Below are 22,222 nucleotides of genomic sequence, written 5' to 3' on the forward strand. Positions count from 1 at the left end.
AGAGGAGTCTAATGTTAGCACTGCGGTAAATGGCAATATTGCTAATCAAGAGAACAAAACACACTTTACATCAGGGAGGCATCCTTCAAACTAACTGTGCTGCAACAGAAGCCTTCAGGGACTTCTGCAGAAACAACCAGAAAAACAATCCTTACTTCACTTAGTTTCTCACACTTCCTGATGCCCCAATACTCTCCTGACTCCTGAGTTTCAGAAAGAGTTCCCTTCATGTAGGGAACAGGTCCTCTCACTACGGGTCCTAACAAACAACCCATGACACTGGGCATTCTCTCAGGTTTAATTCTTAAATGTCCACTTAAGCTGATTAACACTGCCAAGTATTTAATTCTTCCAACATTTTAAATAGGTGAACTATGAAATTGAAGTCAAAGACCATGACATGATATGCTCTGGTAAATTACTCTTTTGAACCATTTTTAATGTTTGGCTCCCTCCCTGCTCCCTTCCATACTCAAGTGTAAGTTTTCACTTACCTACTACTTTTCCACAACAACTGTTTTTATTCTGTCAGAACTGGTAAATGCATGACCCACATTAGAACACAGAAAGCACACAGAGTTCTCAAGGACAACACAAGCCTGCATGCATCTGCAACTAGTCAAAGAAAAATATTCAAGAGTACCAAGACATACAAGAAAAGCATTTGCTAAATGGACAATACTGTTTATAGCTTGAAAGCATGGCTTCCTGATTAGTAACCATTTTGGAACAATCTACTTTATTATCCTTTCTAGGACACTTTTTTAAATCAGAAAGCTATCTAAGCTGGTAATTTTAACTCCTTAAAATAAGAAGAGGGGAAACATAACAAGAACAGTACTTTATTTCACTGTATTTTTCTTACCATTTCCTTACACAAGAAAACCCATAAAAACCCATACTAACAAAAATCACAATCAGACAAAAAAGCAAACACCCAACAAAAACCCCCCAAAGTTTCCACTGAAAGAAGAGCATATTCTGAAGTTATTCTGCATATAAGTATAAAAACTAGTGGGATTTGTGTTTGGCTCAACATCCATGAGTGTTTCAACACTTCATTCTCTACAAGCAAACTCATTTTGGCAATTTGAAAAATCACAAGCATACACAAAGTTATGTTTTTCACAAAAACAACCCACTTAAGACCTTAAATCAGATAATTTCTGCTTAATTCTGCTGTTAGTTTACCAGGTGATAAATAGGCTTTGAGGCAGTCCTGACCAGAAAGGCTCCTCCAGAAGAGATAGGCTCTACCTCCAAACTGGAGGAAATAACGAGCCTTGCTACAAAAGCACCAAGCTAATAGAGCATGCTAAAAGCCAGGGAAAGGTCTCAAAATTCAGAGAACTGCAAACATTTGCCTATAAAAGACTCTTGAGCACAAAACCCAGGAAAGAAACAGGTTCCTCAGAAGCACAGACACAGAAGCAGAAAAGCCCAAATGTAGATTTAACCAGATGCGAGTGAGAAACCAGCTGTTTCTTTTGTTAAAGCCATTTACTTTTTCTGCAGTAGACATGGGAAGCGACATTAAAAAATGCATGCAAAACAAAACCAAATATTTTAACATTTGGGAAACTGAGAAATTATTTCAGAGCAAAACTGGTCAATTCAAATAAGAGAAATGGAAAGGGCTACTGAGAAGAGGAATATGGAGACTTTGAACAGCTCTCACATTCTCCTCTGAACACCTACATCATTGGTATCTACAGTATGCAATTTTTTTCCCACAAAAAGTTCCATGTTTGTATACACATACATGAACTCACAGCATACAAATACATCTTTACTGCCCCAAAAGGAATCAGCTTAAAATAAATTGTCATGTCTAATTCATAGAATGTTTTGGAACACAAAAAGCCCATTAACTGTCTCCAGGTCCACTAGTATTAACATGCACATGTCTACTAGCATGTCTTTCATTAAAGATACAGCATGCACAACAACTGCAGAAAGTTAACCCACAGGCTCTACTTCAACCCCCACCAAAGATATCAAGACATTTTAAAGCAAACCACAGTAGATTTAAGCCAAACACTACTGATTTAAAAACCCCAATCATTAAAGCCTTTTTAATGTTACAACAGCATATTTGATAGCATTTATAAATGTTTATAAAGATTTATAATGACCACCTTATAATCTAAAATTAAAAAAATACATCTCTCAATAGCAAGGATTTACTCTATCTTGCCCAAACTAAAAAAATAACATGCTCTGAAAACAGAGTAATCAGTTATCAAACTTTTCAGAGGTGGCATTATTTTAACATAAATATGTTTGTGCCTTGAACTACTATTTTGAAAGCTCACCTTTTACAGAAGTGGAAAACAGCTAGCCAGATATAAGCACACACTAAGGGCTTCAGAATGGTTTACTTTAGCAGAAAACAGAGGAAGAGAACTGAACTGCAAACCCACCAAGATGCAATAAAAACAGGAACTTGAGTTTTTTATGGAGCTTGGGTTCTACTTTGAATCTCCTCATTTGCAAAGAAATGTGTTTGGATAATTTATATTCAAAGTTGCAAAACATACTCATGTGTTTTTAAATATAACAATGTGTTATATACAGATACACTCAAACTTATAAAAAACAACTTAGATTCTTGTTTGGGGCATAATAAGCAAAAAATAAAATTAATAATAGGAAGTAAAAAAATCCCAACATCAATAGTAAACTGCAAAGTTGAGGTATGTTAAAAAGCACATTTGAGCTTTCCACTTTAAAGTATTATCCTCTCATGTACAGCCCTTATTTGTTTGCCAGGCAATCTTGCTCATTCTTTTTTTTTAATGCTCTAAAAACTACAGGAGCTTCTCACCAGATCAGCATTACATTTAAAGGTCTGCAGTGAGCTGGGTAAAGGCCATCTCAGTGCATGTCTCCCATCATTAGCACAGACTCAGTTTTGAAATAAATATTTATTATCCCTGAAAAGAGCTGTGGTCCCCAGGGAAAACAAACAAAAAACCCAACAACCAAATATTCACAATTAAACCAAACACTTGTGAAAATGATAATGCTGAAAGAAAGCCCACTTCAGAATCTTCAGAAACTTGCACATTTATTCTCCATTTTAACATTCCTCATTCCACACATCAGAAATCAGTGATAATGAGGGAGGGGAGAAGGGATAGATACAGGGTGTCTCAACTGACTAAACACTAAAGGACTTGCACGTGAAGCCTTATGTCTCAGCATGAAGGGATACCCACACTGGTTTCTTTTTTTTTTTCCCTTGTGTAACTACTTCAGTCTCCTTTACCTTCAACAACTCACTACTTCTTTTCACTTCTTCCCCAGTCACTTTTGCATTTTAACAAGAGGAACGAATACTTCTTGCATGTTTCCTTAGATGCTCAAAGCTTCACTTCCTTTCCTCTTACACTGAAGTTACAGACACACCAATAATAATTTCTTTTATAATACTAGTAAAACACAAGGGAAATTCATGTTCCCATGAGAGTTCATAGACATGTCTGCCATCTTAAATAATTTTTTAGCACAAGTGACAGCTCCATTATTAAGACTTTCAAACAAACAGTTCATGCTTTTCAGATAAAGGGTTAGAAAGCGTGATCTCCAAAAATTGAGTTAGCTGAAGTATGGAATGACAGGAGAATTCCTATCATCCAACCTGTTGTACAGCTACCATCTTGGATGAGAATATATCCCTCACAGCCACAAAAGTAGGATTACTTAGGTTTTTATCATGCCTAAAACCCACCCACATCATTTATATCTTAACTAAACTGAGACCTTTACTCCTCCCATCTACGTATAATAAAGCAAACAAACCCTATCTCCTTATGTTCAGTATTTCATAAATAATTTAAAATGGCAATTTCACTTCCTTTAGTCAGAACTTAGCCCACTGAGAACAAGAAATCTTTACTATTCTTATTAAATATTTACTATATGGCTGTTCTGGCATCCTTACAAAAACCACTGCATACAAATGTTATGCATTAGAAAAATACAAAACATTTAAACATTTAAAAGATGCTGGCAAGTGCACAGTAGTTGGGAAATGCAAACAAAGCTGGCAGCCTAACTTTCACTGCTGATTCTTTCCAGGACAAAAAGTAGCCTCGTGAGACAGCTTAACCCTTTGCTTTAAGGTCAATATGCATTGTTGACCTTAAAGCAGTTTTTCACAAAATGGACATTTGTCATTGTTTGAAAAAAAAAAAAATTAAGAAAACATTCCTAGTGAAGCAATAAGACAGCCAATGCTTTCCCAAGCTTTCCACTGGTGTATATTACAAACCTAGAAAGGTCACAAGTGTTTACCAACTCCATGCATGCAATGAAAGTATCTATCCTCCTCTGCCAGCAACAGTTCTATGTTCAGAGTAGCAAACCTAACAACCCGAACTAGGTGTGTTACATCTACAAAAAAAAAAACCCAAGATGAAGAATGCAGGAGCCTTAACGTAACACTTCCCTCAATAGTCCATCCCCTGTCACCCAAGGAAGGTTTCAGCTTACATGGAATCAGTTTTTTCACCATTGCCTTGGTCATAGCCATACAGACATGTGTCAAGGCAACAGGCACACAGAATAATAATCAGACTCGGCAATCCCACTGAGACTTCCAGATGCACTGCAATCAAGGAGATGCATCTTGCACTGCAGCAATAACCACAATTCCTGGGGTTTGGCAGGCCTCAGCACACATTGCAATGCAACCGTTCTTCCCTGTGAGTCTCTAGTAAGAGGCCAAAGGAACATGCTTCCCTCAGGCTTTTGCTGTCTCTATAAAACTGCTACCAGACAGCTTTATGTATCACTGCTCCTGCAAACCATGTGCCTGTAACAAGAAGCTTCCAGATTTTATTTGAAGTGACCCAATATCAACCAGTATCCTCACAAAAACTTCCCAGCCTAAGCATCAGATCATTATTTAGATAACCCAAAATGTAAACCAGCCTGGACAGATCAAAATAATGGTGGTTGGGAACATTTTCACGTGTTTCTCCCAGGTACAGAACTTGTTTCACAGCTAGGAAGACAGTCAAAGTTCCAAAGCCTCAAGACAGCAAGGCACCTATTTCAAAATATACCTTTATTTTCCAACTCCTCCTTGCAACAAGCAGCCAGGCTGCAACACTGACCATCCTGCAATCCATTTCTCTGAGGGCACAAGGTGAACACCCTAACATTTCCCCTTTGTACAAAATGAAGTAGCCCTGAGCTACCATAAGCCCACTGTGCTCAGCACCAGCTTTCAATCCTCTTTTACTGCCAGGCTGAATTGCCACTTTCAAATGCATCAATCAGATACACACTAAATTAGGAACTGCACTTCTTCCTACCACAGCCTGCCAAGACAGCTGCAGCAGTTTTCTGTACTAATGACTTCGAAGGCACTAAAATAAAGTTCTGGCACTGATGTCCACTAAAGAAGGTACTCCTGTCATTACTGGAGATAGCTATCATTGTGTTTTTCTTTTTAGTGGAAGAGTGTCACGCAAAAATATATTTGGTAACCTAGTGTGGCATAATCCTTTCAGTCATACATTTCAGCTCAGTTTGAGGGAGATAAAAGCAGGCTTTGTTGGCTGTAGTTTTCCAAACGCCCAAAGCAGTGGGATCTTCAAAGGAAGCAAGGGTCAACTTATCCTTCCTGTGTAAGGCCCCACAGTGCAGCAGCTGATCTGGTCAGCTGGGGATCAGATGACCCAGAGCAGACTGTGGAAGGGGGAGGCCACGAGCACTCATCTGGAGTTCACTGCGCTCCTTCCTTTAGCTTCTCAACAGGAATGCATGCAAGGAGACAGACAAGGTGGGCCAAGAACTGCAGAGAGACCCTCCTGGCACAATCTGGGCTCAAGGAGGATAACTGTGGAACAATGAACCAGGAAATCTGAGCAGAAAAAGACCTTCAAGAAAGCCTTTACAGAAGAAGCAGGAACCATAGTAAGATTACCTGAGGCAGCCCCAAAAGGAAATTGAGGTACTAGACTAGGATGCATCTGGACAAAGATTAATTCATTATTTTGACACAGTGCATGGAGAAACAGCATCCTGAACCATCTGCAGAGGAAGAAAAACTGGACAAACAGAGCTTTAGCAAGCCAAGTGAGGCTGTTAGATGCCCTCCAGACAAGGGTTGTATACTTTCTGGGATCTAATCTGAGCTTAGGCTCAGAATTAACCCTTTTCAGGAATGCCTCTAGTATTTTAAAGGTTAATGGAAACATCCATGAACACTGCAAAATAAGACCAGATGTTTTAACACATTTGCTAATAAAAATAAGCATTATGTAAATGGATGGTACTGGGGTCAGCCTTTCCAAAGGAATATCATTGATTCTTCCAAAGTCTACTTCCAAAGAGAGGAAGAAAAACCTTGTTCCTGCAATAGTCTAACAGAACTTTCAGATCCTCTTTTAGAACGTGCCTCCTAAGAGTGCATCCCAATTTAAAACACTTAGCAGGAGCAGGTAGGGTCACTTTGCCTTTTTTTTTTTTTAAGAGTAAAACTCAATCAGAAGCAGGAAAGCTGGCTTAATTTGCCAATTTAGTGGTCAAGTTCTAAATAAAAGTTCAATCAAGCTTCAACTGACCACATAAGTGGAGAACAGGGAAGTATTTATAGCCTGCTCTCCGTCAGCCACCAGCTCAGAAACCACAGAAGGACACATTACAACACGTGACTTCAAGCACATGATATCATGTCAGGATGCTCAAGTTTCTCTTTCAGTCAAGGACTCCTACTCTTCCATGGAATATTCTTTTACCATTCTTCTAATATTTTAAAACAGGCATAGAAACCCATTGCATTAACCCAAATTATTTTAAGAGAATATGTCAACTGCACTGAGATCAAGGAGGTTTTACTTTCACATTTTCCTTCCTAACAGTCAAATACTCTTCACCACCTCTTCCTCAATTTAAGGCCTGAGATCCTTTCCAAAACTTGTAATCTCTTAAACCAGGAAGAAGTCATCCAAGAACAGCTTACTGCTACATGCCCATTACCATGATCCAATATTTCTTCTACATTAATGGCATGCATAACTAACTCTATAACAGGGTCTAGAGCTGATGCTATTTTCTATCTTCTTTTTACCATTCCCACACTCCCAAAATGAAACACATGTAGCTTCAGCACCTAAATGGAGCTCCACAGTAACTCCTCAGAGCACATGCACCCATCAGTGCTCTATGGTGACAACGATCTTGTCATGAAAGCTGAGACAGACCAGCTTAAGTCTCAAGGGCACAAGCATTTTCACACTATTTGTTACTAATTAAAGTCTAGTAGCTTTTCTTTTCCAGCCTCTCAGGTCACACTTACACAACAGCAGCTTCCAAATTAAGTCATAGGCATGTAGCTCTCCAAGAGTTTCCTATCCACAGCTCCCTCTCCACCTAACTACTCACCACCATCCTTTTTCAGGCTAGGACTTCCTTAGATATTATGAACATCTGAATTAAGGTACATGAATCAGACAGCTTAGCACTTACTACTTTGAGAAAAATCCATTTTTGAAGGAAAAAGGATTTGTAATAGGCACATGGGTTAAAGAGAGTAGGGAAGGATAATAATAATAATCATCTATAGGCTGACTGCAATAATTTTTCTTAAACTAGAAAAATAGGAACCAGGAGAAATACTTTAGCCTGCTCAGGTGCACAGCTGTGAAAGCCTCAGTTCCACCTACAGTAGTTTTCACTGAGCAGATAAACACAGGGAAGTTGTTGTGAACCTCTGCTGTAGTGATCTTGAAGCACAAATTAACAAATGGACCACACAGTCCAATTGGTGCTATGGAGCCTCTGGGTTATCACTTAAGGGTGTTATGCAACTTTATCCACAAAGCCAGTTTTAAACTTTAGGGTCTTATTCCTACCATAGATGCAGAGATTAAAACCAAGATGGCTGCAAAAGAGGCAAGAGTATTTTTCCCTTTAAATTAGGCAAAAGTCACTAGGTTCTTATTTCAGAATTAGAGCAATGCAGATTAGAAGGGATCTCCCCACATTATCTTGTCACTTTTTATTGAAAGTGTTAAAAGCATGAAGCTTTTTCAGACTAGCCTGATATTAACTTTTTTTTTGTTGCTTGTTTTAGCAATGCTGAGTTTAAGTAATTATTTTCAGAATTAATTCATTCCAAATATCATTAGTGAAATAGATTGTGTGCACCTTGTCTTCATGCAAAGAAAACCTTGATTTAAGGATTTGACACTGGTCTTCACATTAAGCCAAAGATACCAGTTTCCTACAGCTGCCTGTGCTATAGACTTTCATAATCTTGAAGTATTCCTGCACTGGCATCCTTCTTTCTATAGAACATGTCCTCATAAACACAGAAGGAAACAATAGGCATTTAAGGGCTGTTCCATTTCCCCCACACATCATTATGTTTTCACTGCACTTAGAACTTAAGGAAGGTCAAGCCACATGACAAGTGTTGCCAGAGCATGCACATCAGAGAGTTAGTCTGGGTAGAAAAAGGTGGAATTATTTCCCAGATCGTTTAATTTTAAGTAACATTCCCTCCACTATGTAGTCCCCCACATACTTCTCCTCATTCTATAAGTCATCAAGCTTCTTGACATTTACACAAACTGTTAGCTCCCACCCCTCTCCCAATTACTTCTTTTCTGATGCCAGCTGCTACTCACAAAACAAGGCAGTGTTCCATGGATGTCAGCATCTCGCCAAATCAGCCCTGACTCATCAGTCAGCACTCGGGGGTGTCACCCAGTCAGAAGCACTACTACAGCTCTGGCATTTGGCAGCACTCCTTCCCTCACAGCAAAACTTGCTCCTGCTTCACCCATTTCGGCTTCCAACCCAGAGGAACAGAGGCGCCTCTCCAGGAACGCACCCACACACAGTCGCGGCCCAGTGGTTTGTCACTCAGCAAAGTGAAACAGATGTCTCTATGAACGAGCCAACAGCACATCCCAAGAGGAAAAAAGAAAGCACAAACCTGTCTGTGCAGCCAGCGTTCCTTCTGACAGCTCTAGCAAGACTCCAGAAGCTATATGCCACTGCTGCTTTGGTCTTTTCCACATACTGCAGGAAACTGAAGGGAATCACACCTTTAATCAGTTTAAGGAAGAAGTGGCAAGATGCAGCTGCCTGCAGCCAGCAGCCCCACAAGCACGCTTTTTCACTCCTGCACTAACCTAAGTGCCCAGCACCAGGTGGGAAGCTCCCTGTGCTCCAGTCCACAGTAGCCTTTCCCAAGTGGAAAGACCTTTTCCACTCCACATGGCCAAGATACAACTATGAATTTGACAGTGCAGTAGCACTTCTCCCCTTTACCATATACTGTCAAAGATCAGCTACAAGCCACATAGTCAAGCAGCTGCTATTCTGCTGCAAGAAATAGTCATTATAAGCAGAATTAAGTGCCCTGTGGGCAGAGGGAGAAAGCAAGAAAAGCCAACACTACTGCCTTACTAGCCTTAAAGGTTTGCAAGTATTTACAGTTCTCTCAATGACTCAACTATTACCACAATTCAAGCAAACTTTGTTTGGCTTTTGTCACAATTTTTAACATTTAAGAAAGCAAATGCCTGCATAAAAACATTATCATTTGCAAGAAAATAGCAAAGGACTACTGATATTTTCACTCTACATGCCCAGCAGAAATTTAGCCTCAAGTAATTTTTTAAAAAAATTATTTCATATATCTGCTGCCGTAAAATGTCTTTAAACAAGTTTCAGCAAATACCACTAACCGTGTAAAAATGCTCAAGGTGACCTCTTCACTTCTTAGGAATAAGTCAGAGGCTTAAGAACCTTCCTTTAAGACAAAAAGGTAAGCCTTTTAAATTTGAGACCTCCTGGGCTCAAAGAAGCAGGACATGCAAAACCACAATCCAGACTGCCCTTTATAAACATATCTTTTTACCTGCCCGTGTTCACTGTGCTTCACAAAAGCATGCGAAGCTTTCCTATTGCTTCTGTATCATTACAGCCAACCAGTATGGAAACATAACCTCCTTATGTCAGAGAAAAGCTTACAGCATCAAGAAGTCAACACATTCATATTCATGAATCAGCTTAAAGCAATCATGCCATTCTGGACTAAGCAAAGAGCTTTTTCCCACTTTTCATTTCTTCCCTCTCAGCCCCAATACACAGGCACCTCCTACCAAATTAGGCCATCTGGTCACTTGACAGCTGTAAATAGCAAGCAGTCAGTTAACATTGTTCAAGATATTAACAATTCCACAGCATTTGCAGGTGAAGTTACAATAACCCAATGGGTTAGTTTTGTGCTGTCTTTTTGTTTTGTTTTGCTTTTTTTCATCTTAGAAGGTGAAAAAATTGAGTAGTTGTGCTCAATAATTATCATTAAATAAATTTCTTAGCCTAGCTTTAACTCACGTGTCCTCATCCACCCCACTATGATATTAACAACAATCATATATTCAATTAGCTATGTATCTGTTGTACCAACAATATAAAAAGACCGTAAAGTCAAAAATAAAGGGGAACTCTGAAAACTGCTTGTTTAAGGTAGTAAGGAATTGAAAATCTGATAAAAATTTCTGGTTAAAAAGGACAAAAAACACTAAATATAAATTAAAAAGACACAGTATAAGACATTTTAAAATCTAAATTAAAAAGAAACAGTATAAGACATTTTTAAATGTATATACTGGATTTTAAACATTAAATTAACTTGATATTGTTTTTAATACTTAAGGTTACTTTATTATTTTTTTCTTGGCCTAAGTGAGCAAAAAGTTTGATTTATCAGAGTTAAGCTTTCCAAAGTTCATACTGATGGTGAGGAGACTAGAATATGAAATATTAAGGTAACTCTAAACATAATGGTTACTGTTAGTGTAATTCCACCAAAAAAAAAAAAATCAAAGAAAAAGGAACTACACAATTTAATAGAAAGACATTTACAGCTGTTCTGTAACACACCAATAAATAACAGCATGTCAGTGTATTCTAGGTTTACAGAAAAAAATGTTAAGCATTAAACTAAAGGACTAACATTAATCTATCAAAATCTGCTTAGAGTATAATAAGGAGGCCTTTCAACCAAAGCAAAAGATCTAGCCTGAACTTACTTACACTACACTACTGCATAAATATCAGCATAAAAATTTACTTTAGCCATGATTCACTCAATAAACTGCTTTAAGCCTACATGTACGTACATATTGTATGTATAATATGTACATACATACGCCTCTTTCATCCATATTGTATTTCACATAATAAAAGTGTGTACCTACACAGGCACATTTTATAGCTTCCATTTGATCTTGCCTGGTTTTTAAGAACTTTCATGCAGTTAAATTTAAAAAAATGTTTTCCCCCTCTGAAAAAGTAATCACTGAATAAGTAGATGTCAAATTTCCCAACAATATTTCCTCCACATTCCCAAAACTCATCCAGTAATGGGCATGCCCTCTATTACTATAACCTCAAGCCCAAGCCATGGGCAAAGACACAAGATACATTTTAATAGAAACCCAGTTCTTGAAGTGAGCTTTGGGATCCCAGAGCCAAACACACCTCTCATTCTTGAACCATGGATAATACCAGCCTGAGAAATTAGTTTATTCCACTCATAGTCACCTCAAGAATAAGTAGACTTCAGTTTCTCGACAACTCTTCTTCACGTATATTACCATCCCAAAAACCAGGATTAGATGCAACTCTCTAGTGTTCTGCAGGAAATAAACCTAAAGAATCTATGAGTTTCAGTAGCCTACCTACAACTGCTATTAATGAAATTAAGACTGCAAGTGCTATTTCTCAGAGGCAAGTGTCACTCTACCTTCTTTGTAGCTTCACAGGGTATTATCCATGCTTCATGGAAGGCAACCACTTCTATCATTTACAGTATAAAATCGTAAGCCAGACTTCTCAAAAAATACACACAGCCATTTTTCCTTCACATTAATCCTGATAGTGTTTTAAGCACATCGTATGTGTTCCAGTAGCATTTTCCAGTTTTATTTTCTAATGACCTCTCAACAAATACAGAAGTTTCATGTTATCCATCAAATGCCAGTGCTGATTCAGATTCATCTAAAGAGATGCTACTTACAATGAATATAACTAGCATAAATAATTTGTGTAAACAGCTCATTAATAGGACTTTGAAAAGAAGTGAAGAACTATGTAAAATGCTAAGCATGAACTGCAAGTAACTGATGTCATCCAAATAAAAAAAAAAATCTGTTTTGGTTCATCTGCATGTCTAATCCAAAGTGTAAATTCAAAGCATTAGAGACAAAAAACAAACAAACAAAACAAACTACTGGGCAAACAGCTCAGTATTCCTTCCCTCTTCCCAGTCCATTCATACAATTATGTCCAGACAAGTATTTCACACAGAAGGTTTGTTTTCTGCATACAACTATTTTGATTATTAACATTAATTTTGCAAAACTTTAATGGCACATCAGCAGATGTTCTTTTCAGAGGATTTCACAACATCCCATCTTAATGGTGAAGCAGAGGAAGAGCCTAATTGTCCTTAATCCTCTATTCAAAATAGGTTAGATGAAATCCTCTTTGGACTGAAGCAAAGAGATTAGCGAGTGTCACCAGGAAAAAGAACCATTATTCCCCCCCTCATCATGACCTGTATCTAGATAAGCTTAATGATTAATGAAGGAAACATTCTCCTATTTCAAAAAGGGAAATTAGTCTACAGGGAAAGGCAAAAAAAAAATTGTAAAATGCTTCTGTGAAATCTCCAAAATTTTAAGCTTCCATACTAGTAGTAACAACAAGGATGATGTAAATAAGAAGCACACCAAAACACACTTTCCCAATATGCCTTAGTAATCAGAAAAAACTCATATGAAGTGCCTTTTTTTTTTTAATACCAATACACATCTGTATCCCTGGTAAATCTTGGCATATTTTTTAACATTGCTAAATAAATAGCACACAATTTAGGGAAGCACATGTGCACCCATCTGCACATGAATGGATATAGATGCAGATAGAGAAACAAAGAGGGAAATAGGTGGTATCTGGAGAAGCAATGCAGAACACTTAGGTAACGAGAAAAAAACCAACCCCACAACACAGTCATTACAAGCTTCTGTTCACACCCAGTTTTCTTCCTCTGACACAGTAATTTTGTTACCTGGAAGCATTAAAGTACAACTTCTTGCTATGGGAAAGGTGGGCTATACTCTCATCCCTGTCCCAAGAAAGAATGAATGCACATTGAAATTAACATCCAGATCCACATAGGTACCTAGGTGATTCATCAGCCTATGGTCTTCTGTGATCTTCCAAACAAAAGAAATTACTGGGCCACTGGCCCATGTCCTCAGTCTCCTAGAACAATCCAAGCTAGCCTGCCAGTTTCTTCCTAAAAAGAGTGCACTTTTTAATATAGTATCACAATTACTCAATACTTTCAAAATTAAAATCAAAGTTAAATTAAAAAAAAAAAATAAAACACTTCTAATGATGACTCAAGAGTCTGTGCCACAGGCTTCTCAGAGTCATTACTGAGAGGGAAGAAAAACAGCTTGTGTACATATGATATAGGATAAGAATCCCTGGTTTGCCTTGTCTACCTGCAGCTGTTGCCATGGTAATTATAGCAGAGAAGATAATAGCATTCCAGTGTCATCTTGCTTCACAGCTCAGGATGAACTTCTGCTGAAATGTCCCTCAACAATTACAAAAATAATACATTATCCTGTGTAATGGTAAGCCACTAGAATAAGCAGAATTATTCTGGAAAAAATATCATCTGTCTTAAAAGACTAGGAGGAGAGGCATGATATTTTGCTCAAACACCAACAACCAAAAAAAGCCTAAGAAAAAAAACAAAGAACCCAATAAAGTTGAATCCAGTTGCATAACAGGTTCTAAAACATCTGCTCAGTCTTCTCTGCAACAGTTCTCTTGTTTCTGCTCCCTGATGCACATGGCATGCAGCAGGCATCCCATCGTAAATCCCGCTGCAGCGCCTCAGCAACCACAATGGGTTTCTAGTCACACTTAAACCTAGTTAAATGGACTAAATTTTATTATATCCGTCTCAACACCACAAACAGTAGCCATGGTGTTTGTGGAATACTTCACTTGCCAGCCCAGTCACCATTTTCTGAGTACTGTATGACAGAAGAAAAAGAATCAATGAGAAATGGTGATCAGAGATGTTAAGCTATAAACATGCTATGTAGGCCTTCGTCCTCTTCCATTCCCAAAAATAATTTTCAAAAGGCTTCCTGCTTGCAGAACTGATACTCGGTGCTTGAGAAAATGCATAAAAGCAGAACAATATCAAACTTTTTTTTAAATCAAACAACATGTTATCAAGAGACAAAAGCAGTTAGACAGTTCTCATCTCAGGATTTTTGGTGCTAAAAAAAGATCAAAGCTTCTTGATCTATTTTCAGTCACTGAAACAGTTCTACAATTTAGATGCTCCGAAAGCAATGTTTTCTACTATCATAGAACATCTGATGAGTGCAAATGAGTAATATTTTGTAGTCAATAGCAACCAGCATGTCATATGTACAGTGACTTCCTGTAAGTTAACTGTTTTACATATGCAATGTCCTATTTTCATTTGTTTATTCTCAAAAGAAGAAGGAAATTGTGTTTTTCTTGTGTAAATTAATTAATTGATGGAGTGGGGGGGAGGGGAAAAAATCAGAGCTCAATAAATTCTCCTTGTTTATTGCCCTTCAGCAATAAATAATTGATGGGGGAAGGGGGGGAAGGGAGAATATCTGGGCACTTTTTGAGCATCAGATAATACTGAAATATCTTAGGGTACATTACAAACCAGAGTGAACACAAGACTCACTACCAGTATGAAGAGCTAAATTTGCAGGAGTGCCAAATTCTGTCAGCCACATTCAACAGAATTAACTTCTGTAAAGCTTTGAAACTTAGCCTTTTTAAAATAACTTGCTGAAAAGTCAGCAGGAAGCACTCCAATACAGATAACCACCCCCCAAAAAATAAGAGAAAAAGGCAATTAGACAAATAACAAAGCAATGGTGCTTAGGGAAACAGGAATTCAAAAGTTACTTGTGCTGTTTGATGCCCTCTGTTGAACCTTCCACAGCAGGAAGAACTGGTACCTGCAGTGAAGCAGAGCTGAGAGATGGGAAGCATCTCAAGTTTCAAAACAACATTATGACACACAGACTTGCACAAGAGATAACAAAAATGGATTACATACCAGGAATAGACACGAACCCTTAGGAGCTGCAAGTTACTAATTGTTGAGCCATGAATACATGTACAGATCCTACAGAGAGCATCTTTTGTACACTCAACACAACCATCAAACTGCCATATAAATGTGTTTATATACAGCTTAAAACAGCTTCAGATTTTGTTAAATTATACCTCTGAACTTAGGAACAAAACAACGCTTTTGACTTACTTGCCTAGGAAGAACTGTTTAACAGGAACACTGACTAAGAAACAGATAGCACCAGTTTAATATTCATCTGCAAGACTGCAAAGGAGGCTGAATAAATTCAGAAGCAAAAACAAGACCCAAGCACCTCAAATTAATAAACTAAATTTAGATTAAAAACAATAGGTGATCTGAAACACTTGACAAATGGATTGTCCTTTAAGACACAAAGGACTATAAGGTACCAAGGCTTACAATTTCACCAACTTTCAGATCAAAGCAGTTATCAACCTCTACTACATCAAAGTTAGATAAATAAACTCAAGTTCAGTATTAATTTATTTCTACTAAGACTACATACACAAGTAACATACTTAGGAAATCTAATTAGAAAACAGGTTTAGAATTATAATGCCAATCAAAAGCAACAGTCATCGAAGTCAATGACAAAAAGTCACAGATTGTCACAAAACTTAGTTAGGAACTTCCTAAAAATCCCTACCATAACTTCCTGGTTAGGCTAGTCAAATGTCTTTTCAAACTACAATTAAAGTTGACTTATTTCTACAAATGTGAAAAATAGAGCATCCATTTGTAAATTCAATTTATTCCAGCCTCCCAAAAAAAGAGATTTTTCAGGAATACCTGCACAACTAATAGGCCAGCAGCTCCCCAGAGACCAAAGCTGTAGTAAATCACTGCTCCTTCTAGAAACACATCTTACCTGCTACTACGTTCATTTAGAGATACTTACGCAGGTAATAAATACTGAAGATGCAGATTTGTAATCCTAGAGTAACAAGAGAACCTGAAAGAGGAGAAGCAGTAAAGTAGCAAGATCTCTAAATATACTACGTAACAAAGGCAAAACTCTTCAGTAATACAGACCTCTGACCCAGTAGCATTTACTGTACAACCTAAAGCCATCAACTTGGGCAGGAGCTTTTAGTGACCAGGGCCAGCTGTCTTACAAACACAGAAGAGACTGTCACCATAGGCAGCAAGATGTTCAGTAACCATTTAATGTCCAAACAGGCATGTGCTGAAGAGCAACATCTTCCCACTTTGCCCAGATATAGTCAAATCATCAATATTCAGGAATATCCAAATCCATGTTCAGCCATGAACAGCTACAAAAGACATATGACCATGTTTTATTAAGGAAAGTGTTCATTTGGTGAAACATGTCACCAAAATGTGCTTAAATATTATTAACCAACTTTCAACTGTGATGAGGACAGACTTCAGAAGTCATATCACCAGCAAAAAAGTGATCAGAGAAGATAAAAGCAGCTGCATTACAGGCAGAACAGATCACCTAATGATATCCACAGTGTCTCAAATAATTTAACTACAAAACAGAAGCTAATCTGGTATGGAGGCAGTTTTAATTGCCATCATATGCTTGTTTTTTCCCCTAAATAGTGTACTGCTTAATATTAAACTAACAAGTTTATCTTGTTACTAAGCAGGTTCTGCATGACACTTACAGGATACCCCATGCTAATTTTGTATTCTCTGGCTGTGCAGCTGCCCTCCCTGGGGTAGGGCATATCCTCTGGGGAATCCAAGGAGAAGGCAGCGAAGCATTTTGTCTGATGCAAAAGTAACATCTATAAAAAAGGTTCTATTTTTATAAGGTATGTGACAAAAACTATAGTCTCACCTAGCAATGTTCATACTACCCACACACAGCCATTATTTCCATTAATTTGGAAATAATGAATTTTTTGTGTCAAAATTTCTTATTTATCTTTATGTAGAAGACTTAGCCAGTTCCTCTGATTCCATGTAGAAGCAAAGCTGTATATTAGGGTGTTTCTACTTTGTTACTTAAAGATGCCTTGAATATAGATCATACACATTCTAAAGCAGTAAAACAGAGATTAACCTCAATAGACACAAATAAGAAAATTACAATGCTGCTTATCAGCTTCCAAGGGATTTAGAAAACCAAACTTCATGTCAGCTATATTGCAGTGAAACAAACACTTTTTCTGTAAAAGAGCTATTTTTCATCATCAGTCCTGTAAATTGAGTATGGCTGCAGGAATGGTTACAGGAAACAAGAGGTAAAGTGAAAAGAACCCAAAATTTGCAGGATGATCTTAAGAGACAGAACAAAAGAATGTCAATTTAAAAATTCTGTAAGATAAAGACAATTCCCTCTGTCTTACTAAGAGACTACAACATCTCTTGGTGAAGAGATATGAAGTACAGTATGACTAGTATGTTGAACATATATTTTATTCAACCCACATCACTAAACTCTTCAATGCCTCAAAGATATAAAAAGGACACACAATGCAGGTGAAACAGAAAACATCTGAAAGTGCTAAGAAGGAAGCTGACAGCAGCCAGTCACTGCTATTCTTCCACAGTCTTCCACAGGGCCTTGGAAATATGTGCACTGATTTTGCACTGCTTCAGGACAGAAACTGTCCAGCAAAGAGAAATGGGAAGGAACTTCCCAATCACAACAATTTGTATTTATTTGTATTTAGTATTTAATTTATGCCTTTATGCCCTACAACTGTTAGAAACTACCCTATTAGAAGTCTCCATTAATACAACTCCCAACTGTTTGTTTTATTGAGATCATAACATAAGAGCTCTGAGCTAACCCAGCATTTCCAGATGCAGCAGCCAAGGTTTTCAGCATAATCCAGCATAATCTTCCTCTAGGAAGTACCTTCAACTGAACAAGTCCAGAAGACTTACAGAACAAAAATTCACAGTTCTAAGACCCTGATCATAAAACAGTTTTTGTATTGACTTTAACTAAACCCAAGCTTGAGTTTACTTTGAAATAAACACAAGATGTAACTATCCACTCCAGCTCTCCCACAGAAGAATTGCTGCCTTGTCTCCCTTATTAAAAGCAGTTTGGAAAGTGGTAAGTGCATCTACATCTGTGTGCCTGGCTGGTGCACACAGAGCTTTGGTGAACAACTCTGGAGTGATGTACCTGACACACACATCTGCTACTCATGCAGAGCAGTCAGTTTCAGGCCCAGCAGTCAAACTAGTACTTTTTATTTTCACTGCTGCAGATGTACAGAAGTAGTTGAACCATGGAGATACAAAAGAGAAAGAGACAAGAAAAAACATGCAGCACAAATGTAAGGCTGCCAGACCTCAATGTTCTCCACTAAAATGAACACAAATTTACTTACAGCACTTTTTCCTTAAAATTACGTTTCCCTGGAACAAAGTTTTCAAAGTTAAGACACTGAGCAAAGCAAAATAAGAAGCAACAGGTGAAAATACACAAGGCAGTATGGACCATCCTAGGCAATTACCTAGGCATAGCCTATCGGCATACTACACAATACAGAAGGCAATAGGAAGCTTTCTTTACGTGGGATATAATAATATTTCACTTATCTTTTAGACTGCTGCGTTAGTCTTATCAGCAGTGCAGGAGGGTGGTGACAGTCAACAACTCAAGCACCTTGCTTTTAACATACTGTCTTCTCATGTATCTTTACTGCAGCTGCTCTCAAGCCCACTTCCTTCATATTTGATGCCTAAGCCTACCTTGGAAGAGGTCATCAACAATGTTATGCACAAGCAATTTAAAAGTGTGCTCGCTCTGTGCAAAATGAACACTCATTTGTACAGGCTCCAGGTGTGAGCACATACAGATAAAGAAATCTTAAACTAAACCCAACAGTTAGACCAGCACTGACAGATCTCTGCACCCAAAGTGATCTACCTCCTTCCAAAGAGACCTCACCACAACTCACCTGGTCTTTACATCCATAGAGACCATTGCTTCTCTTATAACTCATTATTATTGTTGCCACACATTAATATTTAGAGTACTCCTTTTCTTAGGACCACTTTCTAAAGATCCATACACACATAGCTGTTTTTAATACTCACCTCTCTACTCTCCCCTCATCCCACATCTACTCCATTGTAAATCAGAAGAAAAAAAACAGTATGGATTTTCATCTCTGCTACTTTTCTTCATTTATACTTTAAAAAGACAAACTTCAGCCTGTATTATGTGGACACAGCTCTTGGCGCACACACAAAACTAAGTGTATTTACTGTAAGTGAGAAAACGTGAGTGCTCTGACCAAGGCAAAAGTACTTCCTGCATAGGAAGAAAAGCTATTTGTATTTGATAATTCCTATTATCTCTCATTATCTTTTAAAAATTATTTCTATGCCCAAAAGCAGAAATCTGCCATTTCCTAGTATTGGTGGTCCCCACACTTACAGGAATCCAGCTGATCTACTTATACCATTATCCTGAGCATTTATTAGGGGTTCCGTGGAACTGGAGCTGACACACCTCAGCCAACACCTGTACCCCACTCTATGTAAAACGCTGCCGAGTTGCTCTCTCGGGCGGTGCGGATGGGTTTCCACACGCTGACCAACAAGCCACGTCTGCCCTCTTTTCCCGGGGCACTCTCAAGCCTGGCGTGTGATTCTTACTACGCACACCTACAAAAACTTGGGACCGTCCCGACCATTCGTCAGTATACTTAAACTGGACAATTCCACAAAAAAAAAAAAAAAAAAAAAAAAGTCGCTTGGCTGAAACAACATGGGGAAGAGAAAGGGAACAAACAAACCAAAAGCAAACAGATATATGTTAAAAAAAAAAAAAAAAAAAACCATAAAAAACCTGGAGAGCTGGAGGGTTTCTCTGCCCTGCTAACCAGGCATCGCAGTACGCTGTGAGTTACAGTGCCCTGAACTCAGGTCAAGCCGCCGAGGTTCAGCGAAGGGCAGTCCCGCGGGGCGGGCGGGCCGCGGGGAGCGCACGGCACCCAGCGCCGCTCCCGCTGCATCCCCGCTTGCACCGGGCATCACGTGCGGCGGCCCCGAGGCTCCCCGGCCGCCGAGCCGGTCACGGGACCGCCCGACTCCTGACCGAGCCCTTCCCGCGAGCCCGAGGCCACGGCGGCGGCTGCCCCCGCGCCCGGGGTCGAGCGGCACCGGCGGTACTCACGTATCGGCTCACAAGGGTCCGCAGGAGGCTGCAATCCATGGCGGGCGGCCGGGCGGCTCAGGACCGCGCCGCCTGGTGCTCGCCGGTGCCGCCGGGCTCCCTGGCTCGCCTCCTCGCTTGCCACATGCAGAGAGCCGCGCTCGCCCCGCCGGACGGCTGTGACGCCGGCCCGGCGCTCGCCGCCGTCCCCCGGCTATGCCATGTGCTCGCCGCCGCCGCTGCGGCGCGTCGCCCCACGGCCCCGCATGCCCCCCGCCGCTACCACCGCCGCCGCCACCGCAGTCCCGCCGAGGGCAGGCGGAGGGCCGGTGCCGCCGGGAGCGCTCTGCCCGCCGCGCGCGCCGCCCAGGGCTTTATCCGGCGGGCGGGGCCGGGGCCGCCCCCGCGCCGCTCCCCCCGCCCTTCCCCGCTCCCGGCGCGCGCGCGCGCGGGCCCGCCCGGTACCGGCCCGGCCCCCGCCCGGCGCGCGCCGCTCCGATCGCGCCGGGCGGCCCCGGCGGCGCGCACGTCACGCGGGGCGGGCACGTCCCGCGCGCGGCTCCCGGAGCGGCCGGTACCGGCTCCCGGCGGGAGGGGACGGGAAACCTGCCCGTGCGGGGAATGGGCTGGGAACACCGGCGTGAGCCGGCGCATTGTGCCGGGAGCACTGGAGCGAGTGAAACTGGGAGGGAAGGGAAAACTTAGGGAGAAGCCGGAGAGTAAAACTGGGTGCGTTGGGAGGGAGCTGGGAGCGCTGGTGGAGAGCCAGGGAGTGGCACTGGGGGTAGTGGGAGCACTGAGGGTAGCCACGAGCCGATACTGGGAGAACTGGGATGGCAGGAGAACACGGAGTGGAAGCCAGGGAGTAAACTGGGAACACTAAGGGGAGTCCGTGAATGATGCTGCGAGTACTCATAACTACAGAATGGATTGGCTTGGGTTGGAAGGGACCTTAAAGATGGATCATGGTCTAACCCCCTCGCTGTGGGCGCGGGGACCGTGGGGGGACGGGGGTGGAGCTAGGCAACGTTGCTGGGATCACTAGGGCGAGCCGCGAAGTGATACTGAGAGTACTGGGAGGAAACTGGGAGCGATGGAGGGATGCAATGAACGACACTGGGCGGGCACGGGGAGCGCTGAGCAGCGACGGGCGGCGGTAGCGGCTAATCCCCGCGGCCCGCCCTCACCTGCGCCGCGCCCCGGGCGGACGGACCGGCCGCCGCGCCCTTCCGGGGCGGAGGGGCCCGCGGCGGGACGGCGCCGACCCCCGCCCGCCCCGGCGCCTCCCGGGCACGCTGCCCCGCCGTGCCGGTCCGGCGTGCCTCCTGCGCCCGGCCGCGGACGGGCTGCGCCGAGGCGAGCCCCGCTCCGCCCGGCCCGCGGCGAGGAGCGGCGGCGCTGGGGCGCAGCGCCGCGGGGACCGGCGGGACCGACCCCGCCCGCGGAGCGCGGCAGGAGCGGCTCGGGAAGCCTCCGTGCGGGGACAAGCCCGAACATCGCAGCCCGCAAACAGTAGAAATTACGTGGTGATGAAGGGATAAGCAGAACTCGGCAAAAATGCGCACGAAGGACAAGTAGAAGTGCATCATTAGTTCCCCCCCCTTTTTTTTTTTCCCCTAGATGCCTAAAACAACACCTTTTAGGTATTTAGGCCTTTGTTTTCTGCAGCTGTTGTTTTTTCACACCGAGGAACTCGCTCAAGTTTGCAGGAATCTTTTACCTAGTCTCAGGTTACTTTCTACAACTTCATATAAAATGAAAGCTCTCAACCAAATACTTTCTCCAAAATCAACTGAAAATTATTAATTTTATAAAATTCAATATTTTACTAAAAAAGTCGATTTTAACAAAATCTGAATTGGATGTTTATGAAAATCCATTCCCTCCTTAGCAGCAATCACATTAGCTATACCTTA

General features: G+C 41.0%; 1 protein-coding gene across 1 annotated transcript in view; it reads right to left on the reverse strand.

Moving 5' to 3' along the window:
- Positions 1 to 20,527, reverse strand: part of ATP11A (ATPase phospholipid transporting 11A) — a 110,886-nt gene extending 90,359 nt beyond the window's left edge. Inside the window, exon 1 of the mRNA XM_077781577.1 lies at positions 20,328 to 20,527. Within this exon, the coding sequence (XP_077637703.1) occupies positions 20,328 to 20,366 (39 nt within the window). The 5' untranslated portion in view covers positions 20,367 to 20,527. The remainder of the gene's footprint in view (positions 1 to 20,327) is intronic.
- Positions 20,528 to 22,222: the final 1,695 nt, after the last annotated feature.

This window comes from Lonchura striata, chromosome 2 (assembly GCF_046129695.1).
Source record: "Lonchura striata isolate bLonStr1 chromosome 2, bLonStr1.mat, whole genome shotgun sequence".
NCBI classification, from domain to species: domain Eukaryota; kingdom Metazoa; phylum Chordata; class Aves; order Passeriformes; family Estrildidae; genus Lonchura; species Lonchura striata.